The sequence below is a fragment of the Protopterus annectens genome, chromosome 10.part0, assembly GCF_019279795.1.
Source record: "Protopterus annectens isolate FY-2018-M chromosome 10.part0, PAN1.0, whole genome shotgun sequence".
Lineage (NCBI taxonomy): Eukaryota > Metazoa > Chordata > Ceratodontiformes > Protopteridae > Protopterus > Protopterus annectens.
The window spans coordinates 1175812993-1175833514 of NC_056744.1; the positions used below are offsets into that span (position 1 = coordinate 1175812993).

The window sequence follows — 20522 nt, forward strand, 5'->3', positions numbered from 1 at the left end:
AGATAAGTCATTTGTCTGAGTGAGACCCTCTTTGAGGATGTCCACATCACTAGGGGAATTGATGACAGCACCCAGCTTGCAGTCATCTGCAAACCTGGACAGCCAGAGCACACTGGTTTTGGCTTGCACCTCAGAAAAATATATCCCAAATTACATAGGCCCCAAGACCAAATCCGGTGGTACGCCCCTTGTTACGGGCCTACTGCTTGAGGTTGTTTCGTGTATTTTTACTACGTGGATTCTGTCAGTGAGCCAGTTTGCTACCCATCTGGTAACATATCGATTGATGCATAGTTGAGAGAGTTTATCTATTGTGCCCGAGTGGGGAATAGTGTCAAAGGCTTTGGACAGGTCAAGGTAGGTGCTGTGCCCCATCTGGCCCTCGGCCATGGGTTTGGTGACTATCTCAAAGAAGTTGACCAAATTTAGCAGACATGACCTCCCCTTGATGAAGCCAAACTGTGTTTGATCAAGTGCTTGTAGGTTGCCAATATCCTTGTTAATGAGGTCCATGATGATCCATTCCATGGCCTTGCAGATCAGGCTGATGGCTGTATAATTTCACATATTGGTGGATGCTCCATTTTTGTATAAAAAGATGACAGTATCTGTCCTCCACTCAGCTGGGATGAAGCCAGTACTCAGGCTTTGGTTGAACAAGATGCCTAATGGTGCTGCAATTTCCTGCCTGAGTTCACATAGTATGCAGCCCGGGATGTTATCTGGTCCCATGGAGGCTGTATTTTTTGCCTTTGACAGAGCAGTGATGACCTGTTCCATAGATATAAGGGGAAGTGGTCAAGTACTGTGATGTCCTGATTTACTGATATGGGGGGCAGAAGGGTAAAGTTCTCACGGAATCGGTCAGCCAGCATGTTTGCTATATCTACTGCACTTGCATATATGGTCTCCTTGTCCACCAGTTCTGAATAGATCTGGGTGCTTCCTTTCAGGTTGCGGACATCTGTGAAGAAGGACTTACGATTGTCTCTAGTAGATGTGGCCAATTTGGACTCAATGTTTGGTTTGGAGGATTTCACTAGTGCTCTTATTTGCTTGTTAAGGCTAAGGAGACATTGCTTCCAATTGGGCATCTGCTCCTTTTTGGTCTTGGACAGCAATTTTTTTCCTTTTGTTATGGAGTTTATTTATTGCAAAGGTCCACCAGAGAGGTTTACACTTCCTTGCGGAGGAAGATGTAATCCTGTCAAATATTCCTGATTCCATGCATCTTTATAAATGGTTGTATAGTGCTTTGGTGTAGTTTTTTATAATGGTGCCAGTTCCTACAGAGGGGGAAGGGCTGTGAAGCTGTTAATATAATCCCTCTGGAGGTTGTAATCTGCTTTGGAGAATTTTTTTTGTCTGATCCTAGCAAGAGGGGGGTTGGGGGAGATGGTGACTTCGTAAGTGACCGCTTTGTGGTCGGATCTTACTGGGGGGAATAATAGTATAGGGATGCTGCAGTGGTTACTCATGTAGTCCAAGATATTTTCACCTCTTGTGGGGTTATTATCTAGGTGTTCCAAGGCATTTGATTTAATTACATATCCTACAGCTACTTTGGAATATTCAACTTGGTGCATATGTTATATCAAAAGTTTAAACAATATATATACTAATAATTAAGCCAGTACAAAACAAATTTATCAGACAGCCCATTAAATAAGTGCAAAAATGCCCTCCATGGTCCGAATTACTAGGAAATAATGGACCTCTCAGGGCTGGGGAAGGCCCATAGCTCTCCACCTCTCTGCACAAAAAATCTGGACAAAGTCAAAAATAATAGTGGGGGCAAAGCTCCAGAAATAATGAGAAAAAATGAAAAATCGCTCTTATAAACTTACAAGTTGCTAGCATCAAAGGTCTTATGTTACCATATATTTCTGAAGGATATGAAGTCTGAAACTGAAATGCCTGTCAGTATTTAATGAATTCAGTCCTCATGGAGGAGAGGGGAATGGGAGGAAATGGGAGGAGTGGGATTATGATGACAGATAAATCATTTCAAAACTTTTCCCACCTTTAATGTGACCTATAAACCTGTACAATTCAATTGAAAATCAAATCTATTAGGGGAAAAAATATAAACAATAAAAAACGTACAATAAGCTGGTTACGTAAGTGTGCACACCCTTAAGCAATACTTTGTTGAAGCACCTTTTTATTTCATTACAGCATTCAGTCATCTTGGGTAGGAGTGTATCAGCATGGCACATCTTGACTTGTCAATATTTGCTCACTCTTCCTTGCAAAAGCGCTCCAAATCTGTCAAATAGTGAGGACATCTGTTCGTCACCCCACAGATTTTATATTGGATTTAAGTCTGGGCTCTGGCTAGGCCATTCCAAAACTTTAACTTCTTTCTGGTGAAGCCATTCTTTTGTTGAACTGGATGTATGCTTGGAGTCATTGTCGTGTTGAAAGGTGAAAGTCCTCTTCATCTTCAGCTTTCTAGCAGATGCCTGAAGGTTTTGGGCAAAAAGTGACTTGTATTTGGAAATGTTCATAATTCCCTCCACCTTGACTAACCCACTTCCAGCTGAAGAAAAGCAACGCCAAAGCATGATACTGCCACCACCATGCTTCACTGTGGGGATGGTGTTCTTTTGGTGATGCGAAGTGTTTTTGAGTCAAACATACCTTTTGGAATTGTGACCAAAAAGTTCAACCTTGGTCTCATCAGACCATAACACATTTTCCCACATGCTTTTGGGAGACTTGATTAGGTTCATAGGTTGGTACTAGGCTATCGGCCCTAGGGCCTATACAAGCCTAGCCATAACAATTCCCTGGCTATTTTTTCCCACACTATTTACTTCCCTGGACCCCTGTCTAGCAGGGCGACTGACATGCTCCCCAGGGTGAATTTCCTTTCTCCCATCCAATCGTCAAGGTTCCTTTTGAAGAGGGCCAAAGATGTATTGTTTGGCAAATTTTAGCCAGGCCTGGATGGTTTTCTGTGTAAGAGGAGGCTTCCTTCTTGCAAACTTACTTCATAAATCACCTCATAACAGACATATGGAGAATATGGGAGATTGTCACATGTACTACACAACCAGTATTTGCCAGAAATTCTTGCAGCTACTTCAGTGTTGCTGTAGGTCTCCTGGCTGTCTCCCTGACCAGTTTTTGTCTCGTCTTTCCCTCAGTTGTGGAGGGACATCCAGTTCTTTGGAGCAACATCACTGTTTGTCCCATATTTTCTCCACTTTTTGATGACGGTCTTCACTGTGTTCCATGGTATATCCAATGCTGTGGAAATTATTTTGTACCCTTCTCCTGACTGATACCTTTCAACAAGGAGATCCCTTTGATGCTTTGTAAGGTCTCTGCGAACCATGGCTTTTGGTGTAGCAAGCAACTGAGTAAATGTCAGGAAAATCCTACTGGGACAGCTGAACTTTATTTGGAGTTAATCAGATTGAGTAAATGTCAGGAAAACCCTACTAGGACAGCTGAACTTTATTTGGGGTTGATCAGAGTCGCTTTATTTGAATGCTGTAATTAAGTCATTTATTTATTTTTACCTGGGTTTGATTACATGACTGGTGTTAATTTGTTGTAACGTATTGTCACTATACATTGCACATGTGCAACATACTTGCACTGGCAGCATCTTCCAAAGGCCTCAGCTGGTGTGTATGTATTTTAACAATTCTGTAAATAATTGAAATTAGTCATGTAATATATCGCGCACGTGCGTACACACACACACAAACTCGGCATCATAGTTGTAGTTGTGAGACCAGGACAGAGTATAAATGGACATGCGTCTGGCCTCGTAGACATTAGTATACCTTCCAATAGCTTGTTATGGAACACCCATCATCTACTCTGAATGAAATATCACTCATTTTAACTGCAGTATTGCAGTGAAGCCCAAACAGACATTTCATTGCAGCCAACCATGAAAATGTCTGTTGGGACAATGTGACACAGACACATTGTCACATGTCAGCCTTTGAGTCACGTTTTTTTCCTAGGAGAAAATGCAACATTTTCTATGCCAAGGAATACAGATGTACCTTTTTCTAGTAACTGACAATCCCCTTCCACTGCTATTTCTTAATGTACCTACTGTTCCTTTCTACCCATCTCAACCCCCACAGAAATACTTTGACTGCTTATGGAATCCTTTAACACACCAACTAATTTCTCTTTCATACAATCTTAATGTGCATTTCTACCCTAACAGTTACATAAACATTACAACTTCCTCACTGAGTTCAACCCTTTGGACTGCATGCTTACCCCACAGCTCACAGTATGTAATATACATTGTCATTAACATCATTAATGTAACTGAAATTAATATACATTTTAGATAAGCTGGTCTTATTCCATAAGTTTCCTCCCTTTGACACTACCTGTGTCATACCATGCATGTCATTATATTGTTAGTTTTCATAACTTGATACAAAAAAGCTTCAGCGTCATAATCTGAATGAAGTCCAGCTGCATGGTAACAAAAGTTCCTCAGGATAGAGGTAAACAAGGAGGTCTATGATTTTGTGAGCAGGGGCATGTCAGTTTATTAAGGAAGTGATTTTTAGAGTGAGTTTGAAGTTAAGGAATCTAATTGAGTGATAGTGGGTGGGTAGAGTGTTCCAGAGTTTAGAGATGGCATGTGAGTATAAGCTTTCTCTAGCCCTTTTATGGGCTTTGTAAATGCTTAAGAGTAGTTTGATAGTGGATCGAAGTTTTCTGGTGGGGCTGTAGAATTGAGTGGAGAGATGGGAACTTTTCTTTATTATATATTACTTTATGGGCTAGTGTTAGCTGGGTGTCTTGAAGGAAGTGAGGGAATTCAAGCCATTTTAGTTCCTTAATTGCTAATTAGTTGCTAGTGAATTATGCTATTTTATAATGACATGATTGTAGTTGGTTAGTGATGTGTGCAGATTAGCAAAAATGGGGGAACCATAGAGGAGGGATGGGAGCAGGAGGGTATTGGCCAGTTTTATTTTTGTGGAGGTATCCGTGTATAATTTCTGAGTGTAGTTTACCAAGTTTAAATGTTTTTTTTTTTTTATAGCATTTAGAATATGTTTCTCATAGGATAGCTTGTCATTGACAGTAATATCTAATAGTTTTGCTGACTTTACTACTTCGATTTCAGTCCTTTTGAGAGAATAAATCTTAAAATCATGTAGAGGTGGTTTATAAGAGAAAAGTAATAGTTTGGATTTCTTGGGATTTATTTAACCACGAATCTATGTTAGTATAGGCCTTTTGTGTTATTTTTTGAAGGTTGGAGGAGTTATTGAAGGGGATATGATTGTGGAATCATCCGCATATTGGATTAGTGAGCTCTGTAGAGAGACAGAGTGAAGATAATTTATGAACACGCTAAAAAGCAAGGGTCCTAGTATAGACCTTTGTGGAACACCTGTTTTATTGATTGTGTAACAAGATTGTTTGCTTTGTCATCTTAGTGATTGTTGTCTGTTATTCAGGTAGCTAGAGAACCAATTAAGGATATGTTGGGAGCATCCTAGAGCTGCAAGCTGCTGAAGAAATGCTGCACCGAACACAAGCGAGGTTGTAGCTCAGCTAACAGTAGAACCATGAATGTAAATCCACTATAAAAAATAGGTGCACATGGTTGATGTACAGATTTACAACATAGTGCTTATCTACCTCTATAGAACAAACTAACTGTGCAAGTTAAACAGCGTGACAAACACTCTGCCTTTAAAAAAGATAACTGGTTGGGTGTTCATAAATTGACTCCCTGGCACGACTGGCCTGGCCCTTCTTTAAAAGGAAAAGGGTGGGTAATGGCAAAGGGGAAATGTCCTTGCAGCTGAATTGATTTGCAACTCCTGTGAGCCTAGGACATATGACTTGTATTGACATATTGTATATGACATCCTTGTATTGAAGCAGAGTTAGTGGGAATAACATGCTTAGGTCTTCTTTCCTGGTGACTCTTGGGTGACCTGCATGGACTTGCAGTATGTGGGAGTGGAGAAGGAGTATGTGCTGTCTTGTCTGCACTGAAGGCTGGGATCTTTTGCAAAAAACTTCGACAGAATGTATATGCATGGTATTTTTAGACAGTATGTGCACTAGTGAGTGCATTTAATAACTACAACATGTTTACATGACTACAAGAAAAAGGTATATCACTCAAAATGCTGTAATGTAGTTTTTGCTTTTTGTGTTTCAGCTCATCTTGAGATGGCAGTTATCTGTAAGCTTAACCCAACTCATACATTTATAGGTTTTGGTTCTTGCAGGGGGAGCACACCATTAAAATGAATGTGTTTCATCTCATGCCAACCTCTGTTTCTCAACTGTCCTCTTGAGCAACTGATATTTGTGGTTCCTCTGATTTTCACTGAAATTGTTTTTTTCACATCTGTTAAGTGTTACAAGCCTATGAAGAGGGCTCTTACAGCTCTGTACATAGCTTTATTATCATTTGCCGAAGATGTCAATCTCCACTGAAAATTAAGTTTCTTAAATTTTGTTACATTCATTAAAACATTGATTAAATATATAAACATAGCCACACAATTCTCAGTTTCTGGTAAGAGAAGCCTCAGATAATTGGTTTGTACGTTAATTGTTCTAAAATTGCTACAGTCATCCTTGTATTTCTTTTAAGTGTTTGTGATCTTGGACATACAGGATTAAACAATGGGTGCCAGCAGAAGTGAAAATTGTCATATCCAACTTGATGAAGTGCTAAGTGCATTGGTTTCTGGCTTGGTATTGACTTTCATTTCATTGAATGAGAGTTTTAAATGCTGAGCTGTTTAAGACGTCTTATGCATTTCAATGTACGCATTTATCTGAAGAATTAAGTACAGAGTAGTAAAGTCAGATATTGTCTAGGTGCATCATGTGGAGAGACAAGGATTGGCTTAATTGTTTGGGGTGGCTATGCTGTTTTATAAAATGTGTCGCTGTCTATAGAATTCTGCTCAGTTGTGGAACTCATAGTCATAAGGGAAGGTTTGAGAAGAGGTTAGTGCAGCCTTTTTTTATTAAATTGCTATTTTTTAAGAATTTTACTTTTTGTGTGGCTTACTAGTTATCTATTTTATACAATATTTATAGTGTTTTCCTTTTGTGGATAGTGACAGTATGTTCAGAATTAGTTTTATTGAGGGTTTGTGAAACCAGAGATGTCACTTCACCTCCTGTGATGTATGTGACTGATTATGGCCATGCTTTACTACTCAGATAGTTATGAGATGTTAATGTTGATTTGTTGTTCTGTTCAGATGACTATGGTGGATGTCTTTTTTGCTTGGTTCACTTTGGAAAGGTGTCCTTCCAAAGGTGGGTTTGTTCATTATTGCCCTTAGACAGCAATTCAGTTCTTGGTTGATTTCAGTTGTTTATGTTGATGTTCAATGTTCATGCTTGTTTGGTGTTTTTTTTTTTTTTTTTTTTTATCTCTGTCCTGTCATGAATATCTAACTCATAAGAATTGTACGAATGTATATGCAGTGCTCCTGGTGTATATGCCAGTGTACATGTCCTTGGCATCAGTGTGGACAAGACCTAGAAAGCTACTACTGCTATTTGCTTTACAGACTGTACTCTGCTTTAGAGAAATTTGTTAGCCTACTTTTGCATATGGTTGTGGTCTGATGATGTCACTCTGGAAAACACTGATTTAGGATCAGATTTCGACAGGTAGGAGTTTACAGCATATTGGCCTTTTTGATGTGGACAACATTTGATTACAGGCAGCCTCTTAGATTGCAGAAGTGCATTTAACAATGATTTTATGTGCCCTGAATTTTTAATTTGTTTTCCTGAAGAGGTCAAAAACCCTCTCTCTTTCCAAAGTTGCCCAAAATCATGTACCATCCCAAAAGCATAATTGCTATCTGTACAAATAGTGGCCACCAAATATAACTTTTGGTCAACTAATAATTGGCCAAATATAACAAAAAAGCCTTCTTTAGCTATGTTAAGAATCTAAGTGGCAACTCGCAGATATGCACTGAACTAGTGCAAAATAGCACAAAATATACTGAACCTACTGATATTGCCAACATCCTGGCAGATAGATTCATTGCAAACTTCACCCCCAAAAGGGCTCACAACAATACTGGAAAAATGTAGTGTCCTGGAAATCATAGACGCACAGGTGAAAATAGCCCTTTCAGAAGCCAAAAACACAGCGACAATGGGGCCAGATGGTGTCCCGGGCTGTGTCTTGCACGAACTACAGAACGAACTAACCCCCCACCTAAACACACTGTTCAGCCTCAACCTCTCCACAGGCTACATGCCCATAGAATGGTGCACAGCAATGGTTATTCCACTCCACAAAGGAGGGGCCACAACTGACCCTGGTAGCTATCGCCCCATAAGCCTGACTAGCCTGGTCTGCAAGGTTATGGAGCGCATCATCATGGAACTCATTAACAAAGACATTGGAAACCTCCAAACACTTGACCCGACCCAGTTCAGCTTTGTTAAGGGCAGATCATGTCTACTAAACCTGGTTGACTTCTTCGAGACAGTCACCAAGGCCTTAGACGAGGGAAAGGTTGTTCACACAGCCTACCTTGACCTCGCCATGGCTTTCAACACCATTCCCCACTCGGGTATTACAGAAAAACTCACCAGCCTGAACATAAACCCCTACGTCATGAGATGGGTTGCCAACTGGCTTACAGACAGAACTCACACGGTAAGAATAGCTGGCTCCAGGCCCGACTGTAAACCAGTCACAAGTGGTGTCCCACAAGGCTCGGTCCTGGGACCCCTAGTGTTCAGCATATACTTCTTAGAAGTACAGGCAAACATAGGAGGACTATGGCTAACCAAGTTCGCCGATGACTGCAAACTGGGAGTCATAATTGACTCTCCGGCTGACACGGACATCCTCCAAAAGGGCCTTACTGAGACGGACACCTGAAGTCAAAGTCATGGCCTCAAGCTAAATGCCAAAAAATGCATAGTCATCCCGTTTGGGAAAAACAAAACACCCACGAATTACCACATAGGTGGCAGCCCCCTTAATACAGAAGAGCTAATAAGAGATCTGGGGACCCAGGTAGATAGTAATCTCTCCTTTGGCAATCATATTGCCAAAGTAGTTAAGAAATCCTTCTATGTGGCCCATCTAATTACTAAAGGGTTCGCATCTAGAAATAGAGGTTATAGTGCCCCTCTACTCGTCACTCATCAGACCCATCATAGAGTGCAATGCCCCATTTGGGATGTACCTCACAAGACACTTACAACAGCTGGAGAGACCACGAAAGTACCTCACCAAGAGGATTACTGGCCTCAAACATATGTCCTATGCAGCCCGACTGAAAAAACTCAGGCTGTACTCAGTGGCATATCGCGTACTCAGAGGTGATCTCTGCCTGACTTACAAAGCCATGTCCAACTTTGAATTGATGGACATGCTCCACCTAAAGAAATCCAAGTCACTGCGAGCCATGTGCTCTAGTGAGCTAAATCTCGCCACAACAATAAATAGAACATGCTGGAGGGATAGATTCGTGTCACAGAGACTCCCCATGCTTTGGAACAAAATTCCAAACTACATTAGGCAGAGCCCCTCATTAACACTCTTCAAGAGAAACCTTGATGAGTGGATGGGTAACAGAAAATAGACCCCTAGGATCACTTCATTGGCTGTCCTTGACAGAGGATCAGTTAATTAATCAATGGGGCGGTGAAAGCTGACACACTCTGGCTAGGCTTATAAATGCCCTCGGGCAGATAGCCTCGTACCTACCTATGAACCCTGTCTTTGGCTAATGCATCGACGTTTTGCAAAGCTAATAACACAGCTGTTTGAGCAGAGTGAACACCCTCTAATCTTTGTTGCAACAATATCATCTCTTCGGTGCAGATGGCTATTCCCACAGTCAATTGGTCTCTTTGATTTCTTCCACGAGCCATCCATGAACAAGTTCAGTTCAGCATTTGGGTATAGGAGTATCCTTGAAGTCCTTCCTAGGAGAAAGCAAATAGTTACACACACACAGTCATGTGCTTCACCATCATCAGCAGCAGGGAACAGAGATGCAGGATTTAGAACAGGACAGTGGATCATAGAAATAGATGGATCAGAAAGAAGTGCAAGTTCTAATCGATTTAGATGTGCAGTCGATAGTGGTTGAGTTTTCATTTTAAGCAAAAGTGATTATACAGAATGAGGGACAGCTACTGTGAGATCATGCCCAAGCAACAGTGATTGTGCAAGATTAACTATAATGGCAGCAGCAGCAACTGTCCTTAAACTGGGTAGAAAACCTTTTGCAACAGAATCAAGTTCCATGCAGTAATAAGCTAATGGGCAATAACTGTCCCCATGTTTTTTTACAAGTACTCATTGAGCAAATCCATTTCTTTCATGACAGAATAAAATAAAAGTTTTATCATAGTCTGGTAACCCTAAAGATGGGACAGTAGCTAAAGCTTGTTTAAAATTATGAAATGAATTTTCCTCTTCACTATTGCAAAGGAGAGTCTGTGGTGTATGCTGCTTTAAAAGATTTGTCAAAGGTTTTGAAATTTCTGCGTAGTTAGGAATTCACTGTCTGCAAAGGTTTTGAAATTTCTGCGTAGTTAGGAATTCACTGTCTGCAGTATCCTGTCATACATAGGAAAGACCTAAGCTGTCGCTGAGTAGTCGGATGTGGGGCCTTAGGTATTGTATGAATACGAGATGGTAACACTAGCCTGCTACCCTGTTATATTAAATGACCAGGATAATGTACCTGAGGTGACAATTGTAGTTTTTCTCTAGACACTTTGTGTCCCTTTTCTGCAAGGATACTCTGATAATGCAAGGTATCCTGCTGACATTGCTGAAAGAAATTTGATACTATTAGTAAACCATCAACGTATTGTACCAACACAATCCCACCAGGAAATGTCACATTCTCCAAATCTTTTTTCTGACTTTGAGAAAATAATGAAGGATTTTCAGTATATCCTTTTGGCAACCATGTAGGGGTATATTGCTGTTCCTGATAAGTAAGAGCAAACAGAAAGTGATTGTCAGGTTGAACAGGTATAGAAAAGAATGCAGAACATAAATGTATGCCAGAATACTAACTAGCTGTAGGTGGTATGCAACGCAGTACTGGTGGTGGATTTGGATCAGCAGGAAAAGTAGGCAATACTCATTTATTTACAGGTGTTAAGTCTTGTACATATTTATAAGTATCCTTTCCTGCCTTTTTAACTGGAAAAAATAGGAGTGTTAAAAGGGCTTTTAGCTGATATTATTATTCCTTGCTGTATCAGAGACTGAATTACAGGTTTGATTCCCTGCTCTGCTTTGGGCTTTAGTGGATATTGTGGCACTCTAGGTTTTGATGGGTCTAATTTTATTTTTACTGGTTCTGTTGATTTCAGTATACCTAGTTCATTTGCATGCTTTGCCTATAAGTTGGCAGGTAACTGCTGTAGTAACTATCCATCTGTGTATACTTCCATCAGGGTGTTCCTCACCTTCTGCTAAAACTGCCCAAACTTCCACCTTCTGATTCTTTCAGAACAGTTTCAAACAGCACTTCTGGGGAACAGTAAATAGTAGAACCCAGCTTGCATAACAAATCTCTTCCTAGCAGATTTACTGGTGCAGTTGAACTCAAAAGAAAACAATGCTTTTCTTCTATCAGACCAAAAGAAATGGGGATGGGTTCCAAAACAGGATATGTAACCATAGTATTTGTGACTCCGACTGCCTTTACTTTATGCTCTGATACTTGTGTCTGACTATCTGAAGTAATTTTTAACAATGGCCTAGTGCCTCCAGTGTCCACCAGAAAAGGTGCTTTTCTTTTAATTTATTTTTATCTTAACATAGGGTCCATTTTGATGTATTGGCAGTAGAGGGTTAACATTTGCTTCCGTAATATTTGCTTGACTTTGTCAGTATGGAGCTTCTCGACTCCCTCCAATCTGAGGTGGTGGTCTTGGAAAAACTGCATTATTTTAATTTGGTTGTCATTCAGTACAAATATCTTGGACACTCTGCATTTGCCTGTGTGGGGATTCCCCTCTCCAATGTGCTGCTTCTCCACAACTGAAGCAAGATATGTTAGATGAAGTTGGAGGGTCACTGCCAGCTTGTGTTTGGTCCACAACTGAAGCAAGATGTGTTAGATGAAGCCAGAGGGTCACTGTCAGCTCGTGGTTGGTCCACAACTGAAGCAAGATGTGTTAGATGAAGTCGGAGAGTCACTGCCAGCTCGTAGTTGGCAACCAAACTGCACCTTGTTCCCCTTGGCTTGCACTTTTGCTAAATGCTCTAGCAATTTCTCTACCCCTCCCTCTGCTTCTGCCTCAGCCGCTTGGGTTTCCCAGCTGCCTGATTTGTAAAGTTAACCGCTTATCTTCAGTAAACTTTCTACATTTTTCCTGAAACTCTGTACAGTGATTTGGAGCACTTAATAAAGACTAAAGTCTTAAAGCTTGCCAGTGTAAGAGCACTTGCTGTATTTGATTTGGTACATCCCAATAATGCTGTGGGCACATGAACTTGTTGTATAGGGTACGTCCCAATCATGGTGTGGGCTCATGAACTTGTTTTCACAGTTTACAGTCTACGTCCTAATCATGCGGTGGGCTCACGAACTTGTTTTAACTTTATCTATAACTCTTAACTTATATTTTCTCTTTTGCTTTCTCTCATACATTCATACATTGACAGAATAAAACATTTCTCATACATCTTACCTTTCAATCATGAGGGTACCGCCCTCGACACAAGGCGCTTCCTTGAGTTATTTTTCCTTTACTGTATGTGCACATACATTTACTATTCTCATTTGCTGTGGGGTCCTCCCACTATTACTTTGCATACCTTACAAACAACTCAGTCAAACAAAAACAGTCATGCACTGATTCTACATTTTGCTAAAATTTTTAAAACAGAAAAAGCAAACCAACCCCTTTCTCCTTTACAAAACATTTTCCCTGCCAAAGCTAGTATGTTGCACATCCTGAATAGCTGCACATCTGAGTCTCTGACTATTCCATACAAAGCAGTATGGAGTATGCGTAAGTGATACTTTATTCCCTAAAATATTCAGTAAGGGACAACCCAGCTCCCCCCAAAAAATGTTTCAATACATGGACTGTAGACTATAGTGAGATTTCAGTACATTCTTTTACTGAGCCAGTATCATGAAGTCAGGTTTGCACATTACTGTTTTGCTGTAATTTTAAAGAATGTGGAGATGAGTAGAATGCCAGGAAATTACCAAAACAGCATGTCACAAGACAACTGTAGCTCAAAAAGAAATGCTGACACAAAAATAAGTTAACCTAATAATGGCTTGTATACAGAAATGGGGTTTAATCAAAAGTTACTAGTAATAAAACACACTGAAATAATCAACAACTGCTTGCAAAAATTAAATTGAAAGTGTTTATATAAATATTTATTTCTTCTGCTGGCAAAGTGATTAAATAAATACACAACTCTTACTGCAGGCAGAGAGGAAGAAATTTAGACTGGACGTCCCTTCCTTTCAATTGTGAGCTGACTGTTGCAGTGACAGTTTTATCACCTTTGCAGTAGTGTTGGGGGGAGGGGACTGTCAATTTATGTTGGACTACAAAAGAACACCTAGAACAAAGGCCTCTAATTTAGCTACTTCTGTGACAGCAGCTAGATAACTTCAAAGTATAGTGTAAAAGAAGCTCTGAGAAAAACATAAAAGAGGGTGATTAGCCAAAGAAAAGAAGCAGCCCTCTTGCAGAAGGAATACAAACTGACAGTGAGTCACACATTTCCCATTATATGTCAATGGCATGGGAATTCACAGTGACTTCCTTATGTCTGGCATGAGTCATAGAAAGAAGACTTGAAATGCTTTATGGGAAAGAGAAAGGGTTGAAGCAGAAGAAGATCACGTTGCTATATCAAGCCCCATCAGTAGCCATGTTGTGGGAAACATGCTAAAAATCAAATAAAGCACTTAGTGATTCTGAGGTGTTAAAATAGGCCTGGAAACAAAGATAGACTGAAACAAACATATAGTTTTATTTCTAGGATGGAGTTTTCCTTTAATGTCATGAAATAGGGCATGTGCTTTGGAGTTCCTCAAGTTCGGTGGTACGGCGGTAGCGTTGTTACCTCACAGCAAGAGGTTCTCCCGTTCAATTCTCGGTGTGGCTTGAGAGTGGCCTTCTGTGTGGAGTCTGCATGTTCTCCCCATGGTTGGGTAGCGTTCGAAAGACAGGCGTGCATAAATGGGCGTGCCTTCGTTGAAGGTTGGGCGTCGAGCTGGCACCTCGGCGTTTCGTAAAAAAAAAAAAAAAATCGACTGCCAATCATTAGCGGACTAGAGTTCCGCTGTGGCAACCCCTTACTGGGAAAAAGCCGAAAGACAAACATCAAAGCCAAAAAAGTCCAATATTTTCAGATTTTCTTGTTCATCCGTATTTTACAAATGTGTTTGATGCTTTGTAGTCCCACATTTATTCATTCATTTCTGAGCTGCAGTCCCTGGTTCACTTCCAACATACTTCTGGTTCTTCTAGTCGACTCCTGTGTTTTTCTCGGACTCCCAAGCATTTTCATTTGGAACATAGGAACATGATTCACAGGCATAGTATCTCTAAGAACTTTACTATCATATGGATAAGAGACTCCCCTTCCGTTTGATAGCACACTTTTGTTTTTGGGCAGACCTTTGTATTTCCTCTTTAGCATGTTCTGCATCAAAAAATGGCATCTCTCCAGGAAAGAATATTTTGAAGATAGCTGGATACAGCAGTTTAAATCTCACGCTTATTTCTCATATTCCCAGATTGCTGGAATAAATTTACTCCTCTTCTGCCTGGTGTACAGTCTTCTTCTTTCGGCTGCTCCCGTTAGGGATTGCCACAGCAGATCAACTGTTTCCATTTCTTCCTGTCCTCTGCATCTTGCTCTGTCACACCAACCACCTGCATGTCCTCTCTCACCACATCCATAAACCTTATCTTAGGCCTCCCTCTTTTCCTGTTACCTGGCAGCTTCATCCTTAACATCTTTTTCCCAATATACTCTGCATCCCTCCTCAGCACATGTCCAAACCAATGTAATCTTGCCTCTCTGGCTTTGTCTCCAAACCTTCCAACCTGGGCTGACCCTCTAATATACTTATTCCTAATCCTGTCCATCCTCGTCACACCCAGTGCAAATCTTAACATCTTCAACTCTGCCACATCAAGCTCTGACTCCTGCCTTTTTGTCAGTGCCACCGTCTCCAACCCATATAACATAGCTGGTCTCACTACCCTCTTGTAGACCTTCCCTTTCACTCTTACTGCCTGGTGTACAGTGAGTAGTCATTTTCCACAAACACTCTGCTGTCTCCCACTTTTAGTACTTTGTCCTTCTGCCACAGTTTTGTCAGAATTCACACCTTTGACTGGTAGAATTGCATCTTTACTGTTAAAGATCTAGGTTGCTTTCTTATAGCCAGGTTTGGAACATACATGCTATGTGCCCTTTCAGTTAACAGCTCCTGTTCTGGAATACCCATCCAGTTGCTTATTTGTGCTTTCATAAAATTAATACAGTCTGTTCCTTCCAGCTACTCTGGTATAGCAGAAAATCTCAGGTTTTCCCTATGTGCTCTGTCCTCTTAATTCTATTTTTTTAAACATCTGTTCTTGACCAGTCTCATATTCAGCCAGCCTTTTCTTCATTTTGACCTCAGATTTTTGCAGTTTTATCACCTCATCTGAATACCTGTTTAAAGCTTCATTTTTCCTATTATTTGAGTTGATATACTCTTTCATTGTTTTGTTTATTTTAATCAGGTCTGTGTACACTTGTCTTGTACTTTCCTCTAGTTACTGGAAGTCGTGTCTGGGGCTTGCACTGCTTTTTGCTGAACAGCTGCAGTACTCTTTCCATTCATTTTTTTCTCACCTTTTGTTGCTGATTTTCCTTTAGGTCCTCTGTGTTTCTTTTTTCCTGGCATCCAGACAGTATGCTTACTAGCCAGTTACTGAAATTTACCCAGAAATATAAGTCCACTGGCTATCTCTGCTTTCACACTGGGAGAGTTAGAATTAAGTTGTTACTTAATGTGCAGCCATCTTGGAAGTCTTGAAACATGTCTTCTTGAGCAGTCTCATATTTAGTCAGGCTTTTCTTCATTTTGTCCTCCAATTTTTGCAGTTTTTCAGCTCATTTGAATATCTGTTTAAAGCTTTTTCCATTTTTTCGAGACTTTTGTTATTTGAGTTGGTATCGGTCAGTGTTTCATTCATTTTAATCCACTGTAAGCACATTTTACTTATTTTTTTCCTCTAGATTACTGGAAGTCGTGTCTTGCACTAAAGCTGGAGCTTGCACTTCTTTTCGGTGTTCAGCTGCAGGATTCTTCCAGGGCAGTGTTTTCTCCTCCGCTTTTGTAGGTGATTTTCTTTCAGGTTCTTTGAATTTTTTTCTTTCCTGACATCCATGCAGTACACGTACTGGCCAGTAACTGAAATTTGCAAAAAAGGCAAATTCACTGCCTCTGTTTTCTGAGTTTCTGTTTTCACACTGGGAGTAAATAAGCTTTTGCTCAGTATGCAGCCATCTTGGAAGTGCTTGAAATAGCTGTTCATGAGTAGCCTTGCATCCGATGTTGTCAGTTTTCATTCACCCTCAGCGTATGAGACTCTGATCCAACTTGGGCCATTACTACAGCTTGCGGAAGCCTACAAACTCTTGAGCTGTTCCCTACCCACAATGCTCTGGTCCCCTCTCACCTCAGATCTCGTTTGCCGATTTCACGAACAGACGTGGTTGCTGATCGCTGTCGAGGGCGGTTAGATTGACTCGGATTTTTGCAGCTTTCTCTTCCTCTTGGAGCTTTGGTGCTTGCTAGGTTCTGGCTTCCTCCTTGAGCGGACAGTCTATGGGGAAGGGGGAGCCAGCAAGCCAGGGACATTCACTGTCTGCTCAGTTGGTTTACTCCTCCCCGGGGAGGTCAGCTTTTGAGGTGGTGAAGGGGGTCTAATCTGTGTCCACAGATCAGGTGGGTCCCCCCTTCAGGTCCACCCCTGACCACCCAACTGACCTTGTCACGTGGTCCTCGCCATTCTACGCCTAGGGGATATCCAGTCCAGAGCTTCCAGTCTACCCAATCTAAGATCCCTAGCTCTTCTGACACTTCTTTGGACCACTCCACAGAGGAAGTTCCTTGGAAGAGATGGTGTAAAAGGAAACACCTGGACTCACCCAAAGAGTCCCTCACCACTGATACCAACTTTGATGAAGGAGAAAAGGTCTCCCTTTCATATGTCCTCGAATGAAGAAAGTTATGGAGGAAAACTTGTTCATCCAGTGTCCTATTCTGTTATTAGTTTCTTTCTTGTATAGTTATATTTGCTATTGAGTACATCTGCAACTGATTATATTTGCCTCTGTTTTGCATTTTCAAGGCACGTATAAACCATATTGTTTGTTTAGTTTATCTAAATAGACAACATAATTATTAAGAAATACTGCATCTCTTGAATGTGCAAATTTATTTCTACCTATTTCCTTAGCTTTTATTTATAAGTGCGTGATACAATTTTTCTACCTTACACTACTTGTCCAGTTGTTCTGCTCAAACCTTAATATGTATTTTCTACTACAAACTGATGATTTATATTGCATTACACAACTTATCAAAATTCTGTACTTGAACATTGTCATCTCAACTGCTTCTACCTACTGACAATTATTGATGTATACCTGTTTCTGATGTGACTGTTTTAGTATCATGTATTGACGTGCTGCAGACTGTAGATTTTTTTTTATGCATTTTGCGATTGATTATATTATTCCGTGTTGTATTGGAACCTTTCTGAGACACTTGTGTTAATGGGGTCTGATCTGTGTGATGCTCCTCCTTAGCAAACTGTAAATAAAGTTAAAGTATGTGATTTCTCATCTTTCTGCTTGGCATGCTTTTTGCACATACCAGGCATGGTGTGTAATGAGTTGTTCTGTGCTTATTACCAGCCATGAAACATTCTCATACCTGTGTGTTTTTCTTGAGATACTGAAAAATTGCTTTTGTGACAGACATCTATTTAAGTGATTCATTTTTAACAGTTTATCTAAAAATCATACATTTGGACCTTTTTCTACAGATTCCTCAAACCATCAAACCTTCTCTGGTTACTTTTAAAGAAGATGGCGACGACTGGATCCCACCAGATGCTATTGAAGATGGCTGCCTCCATAGCATGCCAGAGATGGACGAGTGTACATTGGTTGCAGTATATGTTGAAAGCATTACTTCACCAAGCCAGTTTTATATTCGTCTTTGCAGTAAGGAAACATCTGATAGGCTGGTCGATATGATGTTTGAAATGAGGTGTGAACAACTTTTTTTTATTTGGCTAACTGATTTAATGTTACCTATAAAATTCATAGTTGCATATTGAACTGCAAAAAGTAATTATTTTTTAAATTGTTCTTGTACTCTGATGTAGCATACTGAATTGCACCAGCAGCTATGATTTTTTTTATTTTATACAGCATTTCTGACCATATATTTATATTATATCTAATATTTGATATTGCTTTTGGCCTGACTCAAATTCATGTAGTTTCCATGAAAGGAAGAAAGATGGAATACATACAAACATCTGTGGCTCAGACTAATTGACTTATAATTGCATTAAATAGAAATCCTGTCCCACAGGGTACCTTCCTCTTGAATTCAGCAATAGTTATACAGGCTATTTTGAGTTTGTCATTTTAAGAAATGCTTTTTGCAGTAATGATTGAACTTAATCAGTTCTCTGAATTTTAGTTTTAGGACACTTGCATCCATAGCTGCTTTACAGGCATCAGTCTTCTAACATTTCCAGCCTTGTACAGCAGTACACTGGTGAGTCTGTGCACCTAACTGTACTGAAACCTAACCACATTATCTAATGTGTTGTAGAGGTGAGCTGGCTTCAACCAACTTCATCTCAGATAAGGTTCCTTTTTGTTTGGTTTACTAAACGAAGTTTATAGACTTTTGAATTTTCAATTAATTAAGTTCTTTGGGGAATAGCAAATGTTGTTGGTTTAATAGTGCAGGGGCAGTCCTGGGGTAAATGTCCATAGAACTAAGTTGCAGTTGAAAATGGACAGGGATGAACTTTGTTTTATGTGGATGGGGAGTCTATTCCACAGCAGCAAAATATATCTCTCCATCCAAATTGGATGGTGCAGAAGAGGTTCAGGTACCCAGACTGAGTATTTCTGAGGCTATTTTACTTGCTGATATTCAGTAAATCCATCAATAATGGGTTGGAGGATGCCTTGTATGCCAGACACAGGTTACCACTTAGCAGTCTGTAAGATGCCTAATATAATACTTTGAGTAGGTCCACATAGGATATGTTGTTTAGGCCTTTTATCCTTTTAGTAAGGTATCTCTGTAGGTGTTAAGTTATTGAATATATATGGACAGATGCATGCCAAAAGGTACATTATATTTAATGACTAGTCTAATGATGGCAGTGTAGAGGGGGAGACAGAGGCATCCTTGGATCTTGACACTGTCCCTTTGTTTATATGCTGTGCTGTAAAGGAGGACTTTCTTATAACAATGGACATGTTGGTCAAAAGTTAGCTCACTGTCCACATAAGTTCCCAAATTCCTAACAACTGTGTCAGCTCTTAGGGGCATATGGTCAGTGTGGTAATTCCATGGGATAGATGACTTCCCAAAGTATACAGTAATACATTTGTTGGCATTTAGTTTCAGACCATGATTTTGACACCAGTTATTTGAAACAAACCTTCCTGCAACATGGCTAAGTCATTTGGAGATTAAGTGACTGCTCCTAGCTTGCAGTCATCTGCAAACTTAGTCAGCCAGAGCCTTTTGATATTGGTTTTTACTTCAGAAAAGTAGATGCCAAACATGAGAGGTCCCAGCACAGAACCATGGAGGAATCCACTGGTGACGAGTTTGTTTGTGGAGGTAGCTTCCCCTACTTTGATTATCTGCATCCTATCTGTAAGCCAGTTGACAATCCGGTGGATGACAATAAGGGTTTATTCACAGTTTATTTAGTTTTTCTACTATGCTCTAGTTGGGAATTGTGTCAAAAGCTTTGCCCAGTTTGTATTGTTTTCCCTTCATCCATTGCTTTGATGATCTTTTCAAAAAGATCCTCCAGGTTGAGTAAACATGGCCTGCCTTTGACGAATCCAAACTGAGACAATTTTAGTGTTTGGAGGGCCCCTATGTCCTGATTGATTAATTCCAGGATAAGTCTTTCTGTGGCTTTGCATATGAGGTTGATCAGACTTCTGGGTCTGTAATTGCCTAGGTCTGTGAAATGGCCTTCCTTATGCAGTGGAATGACTGTAGCTGTTCTCCATTTGCTTGGTGCAAAACCTGTATTGGAGGGAGAGATTGAACAGTGTTGCTAGAGGTGGGCTAAATTGTGCTTCATGCTATATAAGGTGCATCCAGGAATATTGTCAGGACCCATTGATGCATTATTTTAAACTTTTGATATCACTTTTACAACTTGATGTGTGATAGCTGGAGGTTAGCCAGTTTCAGGTATATCTCAAAGGA

General features: G+C 40.3%; 1 protein-coding gene across 1 annotated transcript in view; it reads left to right on the top strand.

The window, feature by feature from the left end:
• Positions 1-20522, top strand: part of TDRD5 (tudor domain containing 5) — a 2447201-nt gene that overhangs the window by 2310464 nt on the left and 116215 nt on the right. The window contains exon 9 of the mRNA XM_044085919.1: positions 18082-18308. Within this exon, the coding sequence (XP_043941854.1) occupies positions 18082-18308 (227 nt within the window). The remainder of the gene's footprint in view (positions 1-18081; positions 18309-20522) is intronic.